The 21,244-nt window shown below is 40.3% G+C and overlaps 1 protein-coding gene across 1 annotated transcript in view; it reads right to left on the reverse strand.

Annotated features, from left to right (window-relative positions):
* LOC147052305 (nuclear factor of activated T-cells, cytoplasmic 1-like) overlaps positions 1 to 21,244 on the reverse strand; it is a 44,935-nt gene that overhangs the window by 3,519 nt on the left and 20,172 nt on the right. Inside the window, exons 7-9 of the mRNA XM_085918737.1 lie at positions 19,780 to 19,835; positions 17,929 to 18,061; positions 13,212 to 13,868 (exon numbers count right to left, since the gene is read on the reverse strand). Coding sequence (XP_085774863.1) covers positions 13,212 to 13,868; positions 17,929 to 18,061; positions 19,780 to 19,835 — 846 coding nt within the window. The remainder of the gene's footprint in view (positions 1 to 13,211; positions 13,869 to 17,928; positions 18,062 to 19,779; positions 19,836 to 21,244) is intronic.

A 21,244-nucleotide genomic window follows, 5' to 3' on the forward strand; every position in this document is an offset into this window, starting at 1 on the left:
GCTCGCAGCAGATGGACCCAAGGCAGTGAGCCAAAACTGGAATCAGGCAAGTACATTTTAGATTCAAACTATCACCCATTAATATATTACACTATAACTAATCCAACTTTGAGCATGATGGATTCATCTCGAAGCTGGCTTGTTACAGCGTCTTTGTCAAGACTGTTAGTGAGGCGTGTTGTGCACTTGGGTTCAATATCATCAAGGCTTCTTGAGAAATCAGTGGCTACCCTGTGGTCTAGAGGCCCCATAACCACTCGGAGTTTTCAGCAGGTGAAACCTGATCTTAAGCTAAATCAGTTGTGACTGGCAATGAGCTGGCGGAGAGTGACGCCGCCTTCCATCAGCCCCTGAGCTGACTTTAGAAAGCCGGACCTTTGACCTAAAGACTGTAACAGAGGTTTCCTGCCAGGGACTTCTGTTCTCACATTTAGTCCCAGGACACCAAAGGAGAGCAGGGAACCTTCCTGACCTTTAATCACTTTCACTACATGAATAAAGCTTCAGCTGTTGGGGTCACGGACCTTCATGCTTTATAGTGAGGGGTGATGTTTCCTATGCTTTCTCAACACTCGTGTATTAGGACAACAGCCTTGGGAGAAAGAGGAGGCAGCTTCCTTCGATTGTGACATCCAGCTCGTGCTGCGTGTGAGGAAGTGTGCCTGTGTCATAGAATCTGGGTAATCCAGTATAAACACTACTCACAAGAGTCGAAAGGACTGTTAAGACCAAGTTAAACCTCATTTGAACTTCATGTGGAATTGATTTGGTGGGAAGCCAAACTAAAGGTCCAACTTGCTGGAGAGAGACAATTGAATTTCCTGCTACATATTACTTTTGTTTCCCCACTATATCAAATCTTCTCTTGGCCTCAGCAGAAACACTTAATGGACAATTTGCTGCCTCCCACACACACGCGCACACACACACACGACTCAAATGGCTGGGCGGAGAGACTCCGAAAACGTCACATATCCTATACCGATAACGACATGAAAAATGAAAAGGGGTCATGTGTCAGACGACAAAAATAAAGCAAAAAAACCCAAAAAAAAAACAAGGTATTAAAAAAGACCTCAGACTGAGCAAAGAGAGACTAAGTATACACACACATCCATACAAAACTAATTTCGAAGTATTTCATTAATGTACTTTATCATGATAAAAAGCCTCATGAATCAGTTAAGGTTTGGCAGGTAGACATCCTCTAATCTATCACTCTAATCCTTTTGGGCCTAGTGACGTGATGATGTACAGAGAAAGGGAGTTCCCTTTCAGAGCTTCTGAACACAGGGAAATGCAAAGGAAATGTGTTTTGAGATCAATTTACTCTATCTTCACTTTGAGTTTCCTTGTAGACAGAGCCTTAATTGTCCATAGCTGTAATTGTGAGTGTGAATGGGTGTTTGTCCAAATGTGCACTGTGATTTATTGGTGACAAGATCAGGGTGGAGCCAAGCCTAATAAAATATGACCTTGGAAAATGTGTGTAGAGCTTCACTAGAAAATTGCAGAAATAACCCAAAAAAATGCAATCCAAGTTTAGCAACATCCCAAATTAGATTATCCAAAGAGCTATTGAAATTTCCACCCTGGTGTGTTTGTTTTGGCTGGAGTGGCGCGTAACCTTTGTCTTTGATCATGCACTCAACTGATATGCTGATGTGATCCTCCCTGTCACACCTTCCTCTGTGTCTCAGAGCATCACTTCCCTCTCCTCCTCCCCTTCATCTTCTCATTTCCTCCAAGACCCAGGAGGCTGCGGGTGTGCCCGTGAGAGAGTGGGCCCAAGGGAGGATAAGGATGAGGTGTTTACATGGTGGATGCTGCTCAGCATGCTCATCATAGTTAGCATAGTTAGAGCAAGAGTACATGGTTGAATAATGATTTAACTGCAATACTAAAAACTGTATGAATACTATAATAAATTCTAACCATATAGTATTCCATGAATATATGCAATATACATAAAGTATCAACTCACTGACCTTAAAGTCGTGGAGTGAAATTTACTTAACACACTAAGATAGCTGACATCTGTTACAAAAGGTAATGGGGGATAGTAAAGTGAGATTCATCATTGATGTATTAATTTTCCTGCAATTTGGAATCTTTTTAGGACAATATCGTAAAATTCATCATCCAACTTTATGTCTACACGAGTTTCAATGAAAACAACCCCAGGGAATGCAAATGCAGTGGATTTCAAAAGTCTACACACCCCTGTTTAAATGAGAGGTTTGTGTAGCAATAAAAAAAAAATAGACCGTGACAAATTATTGGAGTAGTTTTTGTTTTGCCATAATTGTGACCTATAACCTGTACATCTCATTGAGAAAAAGGGAACTCTTTTAGAGGGAAAGTAAAAATAAAGTCCCTTCAGACTTCGAACAGTCATCGATGCGCAAACCTAGTTAGAAAAGAGTCAAATATCAGCAAAAGCCTATGAGAACATTTTCACTTTATTCAGTGTTAGAGAAACTTTAAATGGTGGCAGTTGTGGCATTTAAAATACATTTAATAGATTAAAAATACAGTTTAAAGTAATAATAAAAAAAGCTTTTGTTCTATATGTTAAAACTGTGTATCATGTGACAGTTGAACATTATTAAAATGATCTTTTGATCTTTTCCGGTCTCATCATATGCATCTAATTAAATTTGTAATTGTTATTCCTAAACCTGTCATGGCGGATCGAAGCTGGTCAACCTGAGGCTTTTGAGACAGAAGCCGTGACCAAATAGTGTCAGTCATGTTTCCGTGCATGTCACACACTCGCGTTCTCACAACCATATCTCCGGCACGCTGATAGTTTTCTTCAGAGGATTTACTGAACTCGGGTTAACACAGAATGTGAGTCTTCTATCTTTGATTGATTATACGTTGTAAAAATATGAATGGGTAACATTTTATTTTTGGGCAACTTTGCAGCATGGATAAGCCATGCTACTAATTTACATAACAGCCTTGGATGATGTTGGCTAGTACACAGTGAACTTTGGAAATGTTGCGTGCATGTTAATGGCAGGCGTAGCTTTGATTATGGAAGCAAGGGTGGGGTGGGGGGGTGTTGGGGGTCATTTATCAGACTACATTTAAATCTTGCAAGCTGCTTGAACATTGCGAACTGCACTTTTAATTCTAAACAAAACCACATCCTCATTAGAGTCTATTCACAGTTCATCAACAACATTATCTGAGTTGTTTATTTTTACCATCCCTGCAAAACATTATTTTAATATTTAGATTTGTAGAAGTTATTGGTTACATTAATGGTGGAAAAAAGTTTTGAAATAGTTTATTCTGGTCTCATTTTCTTTTATATGACAAAAAAAACTGGCATTTGAAAGGGGTGAGCAAAGTTGTTATATTCACTGTATAGAGGGAAAGACATGACTTTAGGTTTGAGGAATGAAAAGAGACAGATTAAAAGTTTTTGAGGCCTCATTATGAAAAGGTTTATGATAAAATCACTCGAGCGTCTTATAAACTCAGTATGGCAGATTCAGAATGAGAAACGTATGCTCCTGTGGAGACTGACGTGGAATATGAGCATACTGAAACAATCTTCAGCCAGTTTCCCAAGTCTGAGTGAGAACTGGGCTGTGCGAGGGAAAAGATGATGATTTGTAGCTGCATTTGCTTGAGCTTCTTTAAATCACCTGTCGCATGTTAGTTGTAAGGTGGGATTCTAAAGTTGTTTTCTTTTACTTATACACAGAGAAACACTGTTCTCCTTGTCCAACAGGGTTAACCTCAGTGCATGCTTTATTGTTTACTATCAATCATAGACAGGAGGCTTGGACTGACTCCCTCCTGTAACTTATTTCAGGGTCTATGTTGAACAAAAGTGTGGAAATTGGTTAGCATTTCTTAAAAATATAAAGCACCTCTGTGACAAGTGTAACTTTCTTTTCTCACACTTGCCTTGGTTGTTTGTTGGTCAAGACTGCTCTCATTTGTGTCACCACTTTTCACAAGGATTCCGTATGATTTTGGCAAACTAAAACATTCTCCTCCACACCCAAGTAGTGAAAAGTCATGAAAAAGGCCTTCATTATTACTCTGACGGTAACTAAATCTTACAAAGCCCCTGCTGGGCGCCCAAACATGGCTTCAATTTTTAAACTGCTCTTGGGATGCTGCTAGATATGCTGAACTGTTGTTTGATTAATGCTCTGAGCATTGAACTCGAAAGCTGCCTTCCAAACTTAAAGCCTACATTGCAGAAGACACACAGGGACAATTCCTTGGGCACATTCTAACCTTTTTCAAGACTGAACTTTTTTTGTATATTCTAGTGAAGTCCTCTTCAAAACCCCATCCACAAGCTTGCTCTACTTTAAATCCTGACAAAATCTAATCCATCTGGAGGTTATTCACTCAATCATTCATCATCCGAACCACTTATTCTCACAAGAGTCCATTGTTAAAATTTTGTATCTGGATGGAAGGTACTGTACATCATTTTGTTTTAAACCAACAGGGTAGCGTCTTCAAGAAAGAAAATATAGATTTTATGCATTTTGTTATCAATCATAGACAGGAAGCTTGGATTGACTCCCTCCTGTAATTTATTGGAGGGTCTGTTTTTAACAAAAATGTGGAATTTGGTTAGCAGTTCTTAAAAATATAAAGCCCCTCAGTGGCCAGTGCATTTATTTCTCCTACTTGCCCTGGTTTTGCAATGCTAACAAAAATCACCCTACATGTATGATATGATGCAATGCCATTTAATCATAATGCATAATTATGTATAATATTAATGAACACAATTGTTTGTTTTCTAATCTACCATGGATGGATAGATGGATGGGTGGATGGATGAATGGATGAAAACTCATTCATGTCCTTGTCTTAAATAATTTGTGCATTTTAGAAGTGAATCTTTTCTTCAGAGTAAAAAAGGTAAGCGAGCATGAAATGATCTCCCTATTTGTTGGAAGGTTGCTGTGAAAGCAGCTGAGCTTGGTCAAATGCAATCAGAAGAGTCCAGGGACCTGTTGAGAATAATAGCTGCAGTGGGTCACATGCCAACAATTGCATTTCAGTGGTTATGATCATCCCCTCTTCAAAAATAAATATTTTCACCCACTGCTTTGTAGCTCCCTAAGCTGCAAAGAAATTAGTTGTGATCTTTAACTTTGCAATTGTTTACCGCGCTTAGATTTCTCCAGGTACAAAGGGGCACTTTGAGTTTGTGTAAGCGTGCATGTCTACGTGTGAGGCAATGGAAGAAGTTGCCAGGGAAATATCACCAAGATCTTAAACAACTTTCTTCCACTTCAATTTCTCCCTTTTTCCTCTCCGTCTACGTGTCTGTGTCTACAGTATGTCTCAGGTCTTCATATGGCTGACCTGCTTCTTTTCATGCTCTTTGATTATTCCTGGATATGAGGATGTGATGAAATTTCTCTGACCCCAAATTTTCCAGATTCCCATCTCTAATTTAGGCCCATCAGAACAAAACTCATTTTAAATGACAGAAACACTTTTTGGCAAGTCAACATTTTCACACTTTCTGTTTACCTGTCAACATGAATGAAGTGGAGTCCTTAATGGACTGTTACAGTGAAGCTGGGCTTGTAAATTCGTTTCACACAAAGTATTTCAGACATATCAATCATTTAACTTTTTATATTTGAAGTCATTAAGACTACCTCTCCATGTGTTTCTGGCTTTCTGACTACCTCTTCCAAATTTCCGCCCGCTTCTTTCAGAGTGTTGGTGACTAACTCAGCCAAGTGGTGCGAACCCAAGAGCATTCCCAATCTCCCACAGTTGGATCAAAACTTTCTCCTGACATCCGCATAGCAGGATACTTTTTCACTGAACGAACACATTTCAGACAGAGAGGAACCCTTATCAAGTGGTTTGGAATGGAAACCTGTTTCTGTTTACTGATGCTGTAACTTACTTCCATATTAAAAAACAATTCAAAGCATCCAGCTATCCTTTTCTGTTTGTTTTTTCCTGTGGCAAACGGTATGTGATAATTTCAGTTTTAGAGAAATTATACATGAAATAGATTTAAAAGTGGACAGTTTTCACTTCTGAACTTTGAGCTCCTTGTGCTGCTACAAGATAACTGGGACGTTCTTGTGGATCTGTGGATCCACCCAAATGTGCTGATATGCTATAATTTTTCCATTCCATATTTCTATTGCCAACTGGAGATATCCTCCATTAAAGGCTAATGTATGGTTCATGTTACTCTGCAGCATTTGTGGCATTTTGAGCAAGCTCTCCAAAGAGGAACAGTGGTTAAACAGTAGTGGTAGAATGTGTTTTAATAACAAATAAAACAGCTTAGTTTTTGTCATTCGGTCGTTAGTCAAAGAAGCATAGCAGTGGACCTACCACAAAAAAAAAAAAGTACAGCGCGTGAAATCATAACTTAGGCACAGATAAGGATTATAAAGCTTTCTGGGGAAAATAGACTCCCTCCGCTATCATCCTGTCATTGCAATCAACCACACTGACATTTGTCATATTCCGAGGTGGTAGCTACAGGATCACAGATACTGTGTACACGGATACATATCCCAGCCAAGCCGCAGACCCTGTCTGAGTCCTGACCCGTTACGATCTGCGTGTCTCTGTGGCTTTTCAACTTGTGTTCCCTTAACCTCAGAATGTGAGCCACGTAAACCGACCCTCTAAACAGCTGTGTCAGGAGAAAGTGTATGAGATACGTCATGCATGATTTAACTTAAAAAACAGAGCTTCAAATATTTTGTGCAGCTTGAATCAACAGCGTTCTTGAGTGCAGTCCAATTGTACTTTTCAAGCAATATTTCATCCTGTATCCAGTGTGTTGTTCCTTTTCTAAACAGCTTGGATGAATTATAGTAAATAAGTTACACCTTCCTCCAGTAGCAAATCCGACAAAGTGATGATGTTTTTACAGAATAAACTCTAGTAATTGAAAATCAGAACCTAAGAATCACATCTACAATTTATGAGTGTCATTTCCCAGACTAATGGAAAAATCTATTTATTTGGATAATTTAGGTGTAGGTTTTAGCAGACACATTCTTTGTTAGTGACTGTGGATAATATGACCGAGCCATTGAAACTGGACCAGATCCTCTGGTTCTTCTGCCAGGGCTGTGGTGCACACGCAGGCAAAAGCAAGCCAACACAACTGGGCAACAAACGGATTGATTTTACACATTAATCTTTAAGCATCTGATCGGGGCTAATGATGTTCCAGATAGTTTTAAAAATATGTAATACTTGCAATGTGACCCTTTCATATGTAACCACTTAGATCCAGTTATTTGTTTAACGCACACACAATCCTGACAATAGTGTCAAATATGTCTTGTAAAAAAAAAAAAAAAAGCACATTGATCACTACCAGGAATCTAACGGCTCTTATGTTGGGCCAGCGGTGATAAATGATGTAAGGGGAGACAGAGGGTAATCCAAAGATCTTCCACTGAACTGAACTGACATGGTGCTCAACTCTTCAGCACATTGGTTCACAATTTTCCTTTTAAAAATAATAAAGCACACAACTATTACACTGTAAACAAGACCTCGAGTTAACCTGGCGTTAGGTAACATAAACCTTACTTGACTTGTGTGCATGCTGCATGGGATGAATTCCTGCTTATTATAAATATATATAAATATTAATATTAATATAATAATAATAATTATTATTATTATCATAATTTATTATTATTATGATTATTTATATTATTATTATTATTATTATTATTGAAAATGCCTCCTCTTGCTGCAGTTAAAAAAATAACGCATATGAGGAAATATAGTCCAGTCTGCATCAATGTGATGAGACATTAAACAGTATTAAAGCTGTTGAAAATAAATATTATTATGATTATTTGTTTGGGTTTGAGAGCTTCTCCCAAGTCTTCTACTTATGGCTTGTCATGTTTAAGTCTGCCAGGAAAAGAGTATTCTCATGAGAAGGCATCAATAACAACAATAGTGAAATACTTACATCCTGTTTGTGGTCATTAATAATAAAAAAGCCATCACGATTTCTCTGGTACCTGTCAATATCACTTTGTCCAGAGGGCTGTTTTCTTGGCATTGCACTTAACCACAGCATTTTTTTCGACAGACATTTATCCAGTCTTGACCTTCATAAAAGGGGACATAGGTTAAAAAGGTTGGGGGGTCACTTGCCAGAAAAATACTTAGAAGTCTTGCTGACTCCACCACTAAAAGACAGGAAGTATACATTAAAAAAACAACAACACTATTTAAGCAAATCTGCTTTAGTTAGTCCCATTAGACACTTCAAACCTTGAATTAAATATACACCCTTCCCCCTAACTCTGTTTCTTCAGTCCTCCCCTCTGATCCCAAAGCCAGCCTTGCGGCACACTCCAATGTTATCGACTCAGCATGTTTTCAGCGTGGTGTGGACGCACTCTCAATCATCATTAAGGGTTTTGGAGAGTCCTGGGGTCTGGGAAATGTTCCAGAATGTGTAAAAGTTTCCATGAGGAAAGCCTCAGTTGCTTTCAGAATCATCAGTGTTAGACGGAGATCCTCTACAAGAATAGAATGCCCCTTTTTGTTCCCGCAGAGAAGGGTATTTGACAACATTTTGATTTTCAAGTTGAGAAAACAAGCCTCGTCAAGTTTCAAATGCAGAAACCCTGAACTGAAGAGGAAACAATCACAAGTAAAACTACCCTGAAATGCAAAGTAATCAGAGCACATATGTTAACTGTCAGAAATTGACTGAGGCCCCTATGTTTTTGTTTTGTTTTGTTTTGGAGAATAAAGGTCCTCTGTGTCCCAGAAAGGCAGCTGGTACAAATCTGACCTTCCTATTAGCACTACTGTGCTGCATTCAGCTGTATTTCATGATATCACCAATCACAACAGCAGCTAATAAGACAAGACACACTGCAGTAGCCTCACCGGACCAAATACCTGGCCCAGTCACTATGCTTCTTTTGCTACGCACACATGTGCAAACATACATACACACACATTAATGTACTGTATATGTGTAGCAAAATCATATAGAACAGAAATATTTCTTGAAATAAATCAAATCTATCATTTATTGTGAGGTCCCTTAAAACTGCTTGGCAAAAAAAATAAACTCCATTATTTGAAAATATTTTTTTACCTAGCAGTTTAATGGAGTTATTCATCCATCCATTTTATGAACCGCTTAGTCCCCACGGGGGTCGCGGGCGTGCTGGAGCCTATCTAAGCCATCATCGGGCAGTAGGCGGGGGACACCCTGAACCGGTTGCCAGCCAATCGCAGGGCACATAGAGACAAACAACCATTTGCACTCGCACTCACACTTAGGGACAATTTGAAGTGCTCAATCAGCCTACCAAGCATGTTTTTGGGATGTGGGAGTGACCGGAAAAAACCCACGCAGGCCCGGGGAGAACATGCAAACGCCACACAGGGAGGGCTGGAGGTGGAATCGAACCCACACTCTTTTAACTGTGAGGCGGACGTACTCTTGCGAGCTGCCTTGGCACCGTTATTTGCCACAGACACGTAAGTGCCTGCCTTGCATGTCAACCACTTAGCTTCATAAGGATCACGACCCTGGTGAAAGCACAAGAATTTGAACGTACATTGTCGTTTCGGCATTGCTTGTAAACACTCAGTGTACATTGGCCAGCCCACCCTACTTTGTAGCAAAGTGACTAGATTTGAGGAGAAGGGCGTGTCATATTTGTGAATGATTCAAAAACACATGTAATTGATTGAGATGGAATGGAGTGGCAATTCTGTACACGTATTATGTTTGAGGGAGTCCAACAAAATCCCGGACGATTTTTGAAATTCCCCCCGAATGATTTTTTAGGGCTCAAAAGTAGGACATGTCTGGAAAAAAGAGGACGTCTGGCCCCCCTAATCCACGGTCCACTGTACAATACAGGTAATCTTCAACCCATATTTGGGATCCTGTTGTGCTGAAGGCCATTCCTAGGTCGGACAAGTGATCCGGAAACCGGCATTGGAGGTATTGCATTCAGCCTTACTCACATCAAGTGCAGCAGGTAAACAAAATCTACTTTGGAGATTGTGTATTGCGGTCCAGGGGTTTAAAACTCTGACTCGCGCCATACTAACAGTGCTCCTTGCGGTACAGTAGCTCACTGTTGATAAGTTGAGTGATTTCTCAAGGGCTATATAAAATCCAGCCCTGGCCAGAGAGACACATTTCCTTTGCCTGATGAGACCTGGAGGCCTAAGCATTGGAGCGTGGGAGGCGCTGTACTCTTGGGGAAGATCAAGTGTGCGCCCATGGACTCCAAATCACCAGCCCCCAATTGCTGAGGAGCAACACAATGCTATATCCCTGGCGTTAAATCACTGCTGCTGAGGTGAGGTCATCCGCTTGTCTTCCTCTTTAATGGAGAGCTCAGCTCACTAACGCACAGCGGTAATGCATGGAGAAGGGAAGCGGGAGGTACTGTGAGCTACCTTCCAATCTTATTTATTTTAACTTAGGACTCATTTCAGGAGTTTGAGAGAGAACTGGGAGCGGCAGATGCCTTTGGAGTATGCTGTTACCACCACATACTTACCGGGCTCCAGAAGCTTACCGCAGAATGCATGAGCAGATGACAGGTGATGCAAAGTGGTAGGACACTGAGGTTTTCATGGGGGCGCTACACTGTCCTGGGTCAATCAATATACATTCCTGTGCGTCCCTAATGCAACTGTAATCACTGATAGAATACATTTGGCCATTGGGTGAAGAAAGACTGAGCCCACTAAGTGACAATGGATAGAGTAGTGGGGAAGGGAAACTAGGTTACACGATTTCAACCTGGTATTTCAATGGACTTCAGGCACATCTTAAATACTAGACATCTGTGTAAAAGGACACCAATAAAAAAAAATCAAAAATAAAGCTGCAGTTACACTTAATTTAATTATTCTGAATGACGTGAGCTTCAGTCTGTGATGTTGGTAACAATGAGAGCACAATTCCCATTACAGGGTTTTAGGTGTGTTATTTGCATATGAATGCAAATATAAACATAAAAACAGCAACGCTGAAGCCTGCTTTGTCTACAATCAGTGTCCACTTTGCAAGATTGGTTTGGTTGAATTTATATCTGCAACAATTAATCAATTAATCGACAACTAAATGATTATTAAATTCATCAATTATTTTGATAATTAATTGAAATATAATTGCTTTGCTTACTACTGCACAAATCCTCTGATTTAAGCATCTCAACAATGTTGATATTGTCTGATTTCAGTAGTCTTTCCTGAAAGCAGACTGATTATCTCTTGTGTTTGAATTGGCAAACATCTACTTTTACTTTGGAACACAATGATCATTACGTCCTATTTCTGATGTACTTCAGACCAAAGAAGTAACTGGATCAGAATCAATTAAAAGAAAATGTTTAATATATTCCAAAAATAAACTTTATGTTTACAGCCATAGTATCACACACTCGTGATATTAATGTTGTTTGTTTGCTTATGTTTATCTATTATACTATTTGAGTATTATACAATACTCAATAGAAAATAACAAATGATTAAATAATAATATGAAAAAGATTTTGCAATCAATGACATTTATCTGATTATTTGATTAATCAAAGGCATATTATATATATAATATTCAATGGTGTCAACTTTAGTTAATTTATTGAGTGATCTCAGTGCCTGTCATTTAAATTAGATCTTTCAAACTTTATTCTCTAAAATCTTGTACGGTGATGCGCCTTAATAATACTTCCACTTACCCCCGTAACCGGTGCGGAAGGAACTATTTACATACCCCCTTAATAATAACAATGACAGGGCTATTTTCGATTACACAAACAACACAGACATTCAACTTAAAGATGTAGCCATCTTATCGAGGGTCGCGGGCGTACTGGACCTTGTTCCAGCAGTTGAAGCGGGGTACACCCTGAACTGGTTGCCAGCCAATCGCAGGGCACAAACGTATCGATGAACAATCCCGCACACTCACAATCACACCTCAGGAATTGAATGTGCTCAATTCACCTACCATGCATGTTTTTGGAATGTGGGAGGAAACTGGAATACCTGGAGGAACTAATAGCTGATGCAGTATTTAAATTTTGCGGCACTACTGAAGTGAAAGAAAACACATCCACAAACAAGTGTGTAATAACTTAACATCCTTCATTGTCTGCATTGTCTGTTTATGACGACAAATGGGACTCATCAAAACCGGCAGATATGCTGACAACACAATTACAGTCCAGCAGCATCAACTCCCCACTTCCCTGCTCCCCTCATGCACACCTCTTGCCTGGGTGAGTTGTTGACAGGTACACACCCACAAACACGCACGCACTAATGTTAACAGGAAGGGTGACAAGGAAAGTGTTCAATGAGGGTCATTGGTTCCCCTCCTGTATTACGATACAGGGGGTGTTACAATTTCAAACTGAGAAAATCCACTGAACATCCTACGAATACATATCATAACAACTAATGACGGTTCTGCTAACATAGATAACAGGTTGATGACCCGAGAGACATGCTGTGGGATAGACACAGGAGGCAATAAACCCGGCCATATTCTCCCTTGGGTGTGTCTGATCTCATTGCCAGAGTAGACCCATGACCCTTTAGTCTCCCTTGATGACGACAGTTACATGGACTGTACTCCAGAGGGAAAAGACGGGAAAAAGAACGACTCTGCCTCAGAGCTCCCGGCATCCCTCCCAAAAAGCCAGGCGGAGATTAGGAAACCCCTACCTATTGTTTTGCTTCCTTCATTAGTCGATATGTCAACAGTTTGGTTCGCCACGCGTGTGCCACTGTTTTGTTATGCTTGACCTCGGCTGACCCCAAATTCTCTGTGATGTTTTGACAGATTGTTTCAAAATCTCATCATCGCAATGTTGTGTTATGAACTTAAGCAACTACTTGGACAATACAAATAGGATAAGCAAATAAATTGTCTGGGACTAAAATTGAATTATTTAATATGTTTTTTGTTTATTTGGGTTTCTGCTTAAGTAAAACAAATGTGACTTAAATCTCTAGCCTGCATTATGCAACAAAATTGTAGCGAGAGCCTGGTATAATAGGCTGTGGGGGTGACGTTTTTTGATTTTAAAAGGAATCAATCTTCTTAGTCAATCATCTATATTGTTCATATATTAATGATAAACACTGTTTGAAATTGTATTTTTACTCTCATGTAAGGTTGTTCGCAAGTCAGACAGTGAACTCACCATCATCTAGGTACATCTGGTCCAGTTCTTGAGGTTCCTGTTTGACGGTGATGGCAGGTGGACTTGATTCCTCATGAAACAGGCTGGGTGAGTTCCCTCCAGCCTGGGCTGGGGTGGCTGCTACCTGAACCTGGCTGGGGCTGTAGACCTGGATAAATGGACTCTCTGCTGGTCCACTGGGAGTAGAAGCATGGGAGGCTGGGGAGGATGAAGGGCTGCTATTGGCATAGGCTGAGTGGAATCCATGGGTTCCTGGGCTGTTGAGGTGACTGGGACTTCCCTGTGTTTGAAAAATACCTAGGGGAGAGCCATGGTCGGGAGATGCTGGATGGGTGAGGATTGGCCTGCTGTTGTCCTGGAAGCTTGTCATCAACTGACCTGAAGGTGCTGCACGAGTGGGACTATTTGGGAGGCACTTGCTGAATGCCACAGGGGAGAGATCATGCAGCGTTGGGCTGGAATTGGGGGATGATGATGGTATGGCAGCATTAAGAGAAGGGCAGGGAGGGTAGCCACTAGCCAGACAAGCATCATGATCAGCAACAGGCATGATGGGATTTAGTCTGGGATGATTGAAGTAGGGTTTTGAATGCAGTGGCAGCACTGAAGTTCCCAAAGAATCATATTCATCACTGGGTTCTGTCTTTATTATCGGCACTGAAGAATGGAAAGGAGAAAGAAAGATGAACATATTAAAAATGTGGCAAAATGCTTGCATGAAGAAGAATAAGATTGCTTATTCTCAGTCAATAAGCATGTACACTTGTGGCGACTATGCCACTGATAATCCAAACAAATAACCAGTAGCCATGGTTCAGTGTTTCACTGTGAAGCTCTCAGTAGTCTGTCGAGAAAAAAAAGCCAAAGAATAGGGGGAAAAGAAAAATGGATGAATCATCAGAGTGGAAAACCACAGCTGGTTCTAATAAAGACTAAGACCTATTTTCTTTGGACTCTCCTCCAGCTCTGATATCCAATAAAACTCTACTTTAAGGCACAAGGTTGCTGCTGCTGCTGCTGTTGCTTCTACATGAGGAGGACCTGCAGGTCCCTTGGCTTTGCCTGCCCTCTAGCAGCAATTGTTTCTCTTAGGACCAAATGATAGGACAAAAAAAAAGACATGACTGGATTCTTATTGGGATGGGTTTCTTAAGTGGCCAATGAGTTGCGTCTGTGATTTCAAGAGCTTCAGGCTCAGGCTAATGCAAGAAGAGTGCAATGACCCCACTTGATCATGCTGATCCTGTCTCTGGAACTTCCATTCTAGCACAGGCACTCTGCAATGTTTCCTGATGCTTTTTGACTGATAGGTCAGATCTTATGCTTCTTCAAATCAAGACACGTGTTGGAGGGTGGATACACAGGATACATTTTGTTTTTATTTCTGTGGAGGGCCTCCTCAGACTTTACAGTGCGTCTCATTTTTATAATGGCTTGGTATGCAGTGAATATTGGCACAATTGTGACAAGAGTTCTTCCAAAAACCAAACCATGACAGCAATCTGTCCATCATTACTTCTGTGATCAGCAGTGCCTTGAGAAGTTCTCATGCAACGTCATCTCAAGGCGGAGTCTCCTCTCCTCTCAATAGTCGCAAAATATAAACTAATGGAAACGGGCCCAAGTCGCGAGTTCGTTTTGTGCATTTCCACTTAAAAATGTTGAAATATCTGGTTGAAAATCTATTAGTGATAAGTTGATGCCAATGATTAGGAATATTTTATTGAATAAAGCAATTGGAATTTAACTACAATTGAATATATCATTGGTTTTCTTATCTAAATATAAGATTTGAGTAACAGGAAAACATGCTGAAAAATATCAAGTTAAATGAGCCAAATGTTTTTTCGATGTGTTGTTACTTTTGTGGGAGGAGAATTTAAAAGATAATAATCATGCCTGTACGCCTCTGGGGTCCTGAGCTGTGGTGCAGTGATAACAAAGCAGGGAGACCATTTGCGTCAGTCCTGTCTGCTTTCGGAGCCCAGGGAACAGGTTGTCTGGAGAGCATCGTAAGGCAAGTCCCATGATTCAAGGGCCTTCTCTCTCGTGCAGGGGAACAACATAAACCTCACATGGTCTATTCTACTGTGACACCTTCATTTTCCTCTTTTCCTCCCTTCCCCCTTCTCTCTTATTTCAATGGACGACCAAGGTCCATCAAATCAATTGCTGTTGTTTTGTTGAAATGCAGGTAAGGTAGTATTACTTCAGTGACACTAAATTGTCCTCTCTAAGTTTGGATACCATTCTGTATGACAAGTTATGTGAAATAATAAGGCAAATGTATGAATGAGAAAGGCAACACTAAGGCCGATACTACAATCAAACGAAAGGTTGGTTTCGATACTTGTGGAAGTTCCATGCAACGTGTCACATCTAATATATAAGACCAACAGATCCTTCTCAAGATTAGAACATGTCTAGGTCTCTTTTTCACTTCATATGAGAGTTCAGAAAACAGATTTCTCAGTAACGTCCAACTTCATCTGGCTTTTATTCCAACCCCCAACCTATGGGTTATGGCCCAAAGACATTCGATGCTTTGCACATGTTTTTCTCTTCTATTTCTAGTAGTGTCTATAGGCCAAATTTACGAAGATCATAAATAGCGTGTGCTAAATTATGTTTGTTCTAACATATCGCACACGCTGGTGGGTGTGTTGAATGTGATTTATTAAGATTGTTATCTTTTTTTATATGCACATTGGCTCCCAGTTCAGTTACACATCCAATTCAAAATTATCAGAAGAATACGGAAAATATATATGTAGAAAGATGAGTTGTTTAATATTGCCAGGAACAATTGGCGATGCTCACATTTGCGTAAGCAAGAAAGAATGATGACAGCATAACCAAAATGGAAAATAAAGATAGTTTCATCTGCATCTGTGGTGCAGAGGTGTTTGCCTCATCCTTCCGTTCTTTCAAACAAGTCTATTTCAAGGGTAAGTTTAGTCTTTTTATAGATGAGCGGACACCAGAGTGTGAAAGAAATGTTCTCCGTTAATAACTTCAGTAACCACCAATGTTCTTCAAGTGGGACAGCGGGCCGGAAGAGTATCTTTCACAAAGGAAAGCAAGAAAGTGTTGACAACATATGTGTGTGCAAAAGTGTGGGTGTCCTCAGCCTCGAACGCGGCCACAGCGTTAGTTGTTCCCTTAATAGCCAACACATAAACTCTGTAAAGCAAAAACCTTAGACTTAGATGAAAATGATTTTCTCCTTTGTTGTATTAAAAAAATATTGTATTTGAGATAAGGTGACAATTGTGGGTGTGCTAACGATAAGCTTAATGCAGCCTTTATTGTGAATGCTTCTCCATTCAGACTTCTGCAACTGCAATCTAAAAAAAGACTGTATCTTGTATCTTTGATATTTTATAATAAGTTGTAAGAAATGACTACCACATCTCAAACTACCACTAAATTGCTTGTTATTCGCGGACTCCATGGCTTTAAGGCCAGAGAACTAATTATACTCTGTTGGCCCTGCCTGTGTGGTCTACAATGCACTTGTGGTTGACTTGGCAGCAAAAACAAGATCTTTTAATTAGACCTGTATTTATGCTCAGCAAAACGATTGGGAATGCATAATGGGGGCCGATAAGATTTACTTTCTTTGAGGCAGTACAGTATATAAAATGAATATACTAAATATGGCCACAGTTTGTCTGCCTTGAACTGGCCAAATTACGCACTATGCACTTGTAAATCAAAGCAATCAGGGATCTTCAAATAGGGCTCTCCTCTGCATTTCTCTCAGAGCCTTTTCCAAAATGTGTTTTATCTCCTGTGGGCATAAATACATCTGCTGATAATTCTAGACAACACATCTTATTAACAGCTGTATACTTATAACACAGTTCATCATACCCTAGCAACAGTATACCCATTAGATGCTGATCAATGAAAACATTGCTGTCCAAGACTGAGCTGCAAATACAATATTGCAACAAAAATTGTACCATCTACTGGGGAAAACCTGCTCCAGAGCAAATTTACCTCAGATTTTTATGACATTAATTTAAAAGAAAAAACTCCATCCATTTAGTTATCTATTATAGATCATGGGTGAGCTGAAGCCTATCGCAGCAATTTGGTTTAGTTTTAAGTTTGCATCCATATGTTACGTCTTACGTTTCAATTACAATTTGCTTGCAGCCCCGAGAGTAGCTCATGCTTATGTCTGCTTTAACTAAATTTGGAAAGCAACTGAAAACATAGTTGCTGACCAGTATACTTATATAGCAGAACAAGTTTTTACACTCCCACCAACACATTCTTTAAATTCCAACGTGAGGGCCATCTATGAACACCAAGAGAAGTATCCCTGAGTTTTCAGGTTGCTACACGAATGACAGAGTATAACACTGCATGTTTGAGTGCATATGTGCACACATATGTACACACCCCTGCACATTGGTGGGTGTGTTGGAGCATCAGACAGGTATTGTGTGATGTGGGGGTGTGAGAATGAGGTCACAGGGGGATTGACTTGTCTACATCAACACTGCTCCAAGGTTCTGTCACTCAGCAAGTACACCTCATCACTGGGGAACGTGGCCTTACAACAGTATAAACACACTGCAGACACTCACAGGCTACCAAGCACTGCCCGGTATAAAAATATAAAAAAATGGACACAATTGTAAAAGAAAAAGAAAATTGTGTTGACATAAAGAAATGATGTGTATGTAATATGAATGATGCTTACCGCTGGGAGGAAGATAGGTAAAATTCTGGTACTGGCTCCTCTTCCTCTTGCCATTGCACACGTAGAAGTTTACCTGCAGCGGGTTAGTTATTCTCTGGTTTCGGTAAGGTGGGATCTCAACAAAAAGTGCATTCTGAAACAAAAACAACATTTTACCCCTTTGAGACAGGTAGCCAGACAGACATATAAATGGTTTAAATGAGGCCATCTGGAATGCTTAGAAGCAGTGGAGCCCCTGAGGTTGGTCCAGTGTCCAAGTTTGTGTTTGAGGAAACCCCAGAGCTTTAGCATTATCCCTGTACACCAAAAGCAAAGAGAACTCGCTGACTTATTTGTTGTTGGGGTTCTTTTTTTTTTTTTTTTTTTTTTTTTTTGCACAGCTCTCACTCCACCCCAAGTCTGCAAGTCTGTACACATGTCAGTATTTTTCTACTTTCATTGTGACATTGTGAAGGACAAGGAAAAATTTGTTCAAGTATTTAGGTCTAATTGTGTCTAATTTCTTGGCTGCCTCTCTGGATGAGATCTAAACAAGACAGAAGAGTCCATTGTGACAAAGAGCAGGTTTACATTGGCTCTAGAAGTGAACAAAAACGGTGGGTGGGAACAGGAATCTGCTGTCCAGATGATTACAAGAAAAATATGCAGGTGGTTGAGTGTGTGTAAAAGAGTATGGCTTTCCCTCACCTTCCCTCACAGTGAAAGTTAGCACACTTCCAACGCCAATAAAAGTAAATGCAGGTCGGCAGTCTGGAGTGCGTTAAAGCAGTGACATAAGAGAAGAATTCCAGTGCCTTTACTGTGGTATTTGCATTTCATCAGACCCATGTCTCCAAACTACTGCTCCTCATATTTTTTAGCGTTTGGGACGTGAGCCATATACTAATATATCAGGTCAAGGGCAAGTCCAATTATCATGGTTTATATCCCATGATGCAACTAATTTAACTGAAAAACAGCATTAATTCTCAGCATTTGAGCACAAGCTTTATCTCGGACTCTGTGCAATTTCACAAAATTTCACACTGACGATGACAGGCACCAGAAGGTCAAAATAGTCATGTATTTTTCTCTCAGGACTTATTAGAGCTGTGTTTTGATAACTGACTCAATTAGGCTTTGTCCCGCCCTCCCTGTGTGGCGTTTGCATGTTCTCTCTGTGCCCGCGTGGGTTTTCTCCGGGCACTCCGGTTTCCTCCCACATCCCAAAAACATAGGCTGATTGAGCACTCCAAATTGCCCCTAGGTGTGAGTGCGAGCGAGAATGGTTGTTCGTCTCTGTGTGCCCTGCGATTGGGTGGCAACCGATTCAGGGTGTCCCCTGCCTACTGCCCGATGATTGCTGAGATAGGCTCCAGCACGCCCGCGACCTCCGTGGGGACAAGCAATATAGAAAATGGATGGATGGATAGGCTTTCTTCCACTTGATCTTCTCTTTTACACTATTATTTGATGAAGCAAGGTGATAAATGACTAAGGATCATGATAATACAAATGTTATCATGAAATGCTACACAGCCACGATGCAGATAAATTCGAGTTTAAATTCACCTCAAAGGAAACTTTCTCCGTGAACTAAAAGTCCGGGTATGTTGGGAGGGTCATGGTGTGAGCCTGTTTATGTCATCAATGTTGGCGAATCACTGACGCGCAAGCAATATGGTTGCTTGTGTTTACCGTGTGTTAGAGCAGGGATTGAAAATTCCATTCAGGATTGCATGGGTTCATCATCAGTGTCTATGTAGCAATATCGTAGCAAAGATTACATCATAAAGGAAGACAGATATGAAGGAGACAGGTGTCCGTGGAGGATATGGAGAGAATGAACAGTGAAATCCTGAGGGCACTTACTGGTTTGACAGAGTCCTTGTCAACTTTGGCTTCTGTCTCCCACAGATGATGACCATCTATGCAACAAACACACACACACACAAAAAGTTTATCATTAAAGTTATTGAGGACACTGTCAGCAATGTATATACATGTTTGCAATTAGAAACATAAATCCACAATAAAACGTGTGGTATGTGTTTGTGTTATTATGACTTCATATTCCTTTTATTCACTGGAGCTTTTGTAATGAAAGGTTAGGGGAAGAGACTCATGGAATTAGATTTTCTTAATGGGCAAACTACATATTACATTTTAATCTTGAATAAATCATTTTTCTATTGGGCCCGTCCAACCCGGAGCCTATCCCAGCTTACTTTCTTATTTTTTTTATTTATTTTTTATTTATAGTTGTAGTTTTCATTGAGGGTGGCTAGGTGGAACACTGGGTAGCGCGTCAGCCTCACAGTTAGGAGGGTGTGGGTTCGATTCCACCTCCGGCCCTCCCTGTGTGGAGTTTGCATGTTCTCCCCGTGTCCGCGTAGATTTTCTCCGGGCACTCCAGTTTCCTCCCACATCCCAAAAACATGCTTGGTAGACTGATTGAAGACTCTAAATTGTCCCTAGGTATGAGTGCGAGTGCAGATTGTTGTTCGTCTCTGTGTGCCCTGCGATTGGCTGGCAACCGGTTCAGGGTGTCCCCTGCCTATTGCCCGATGAATAATAATAATAAATACATCTTTTGCTCTGTACTTGCCTATAAATATTATCTTCCATGATTTATACATCATAATTAATCTTGCTAATAATTTAAAGCCTGACCTTGGATGCAGCCCGAAATGACATTGCTTTGCAAATCAAGAGTGCTGTTCAACTGATAACCACAAAAATTTCCATTCACCTCTTTTTCCCCGCTACATCTGCAAAATACTTTTGTTACTGACAAAGTTTCCCCTTGCATACTGCCTTCACCCACGCATGATGCAGCCACATCATCATCAGCTTGTGCTTCTCTTTTTAATTGCTAATATGTGAGACAGGCGCACACACAAACGCTTGTTGTGTCATGTCTGTAAACGTTTTGGCTAGAATCCAGGCCTGCTTAAGATGAGATATTGATGGACACATTCTTCAATGAAAACTTGTAAACTTGCCCATAACTTGCTTAAAGGGGTATACGAGCTTGTGAATAGTAACACAGACAGAAAGTCATCACATAATTAGACCACATTTAGGGATTGGCTTCTTCCTTCCAGGACCTCCTCAATCTTTAATATTATCTTCTCATTTCATTGTCCTGACTAGACAGGTGATGACATTTTAAATAGTGAAAACTGGCCAGAGGAAAATCTCAGCAGATGTTTGGTAGCATAAGTGGAGCAGTTTGAAACGTCAGTGGTACGCAAACCTTTTTTTAAAATGTGCATTTTTTTTTGGACTGCACTCGACAACTAATTCACCGAAACATATCGTCAAAGCTAACAAT

This window comes from Syngnathus leptorhynchus, chromosome 8 (genome assembly GCF_054491065.1).
Source record: "Syngnathus leptorhynchus isolate UIUO chromosome 8, UIUO_Slep, whole genome shotgun sequence".
NCBI classification, from domain to species: Eukaryota; Metazoa; Chordata; class Actinopteri; order Syngnathiformes; family Syngnathidae; genus Syngnathus; species Syngnathus leptorhynchus.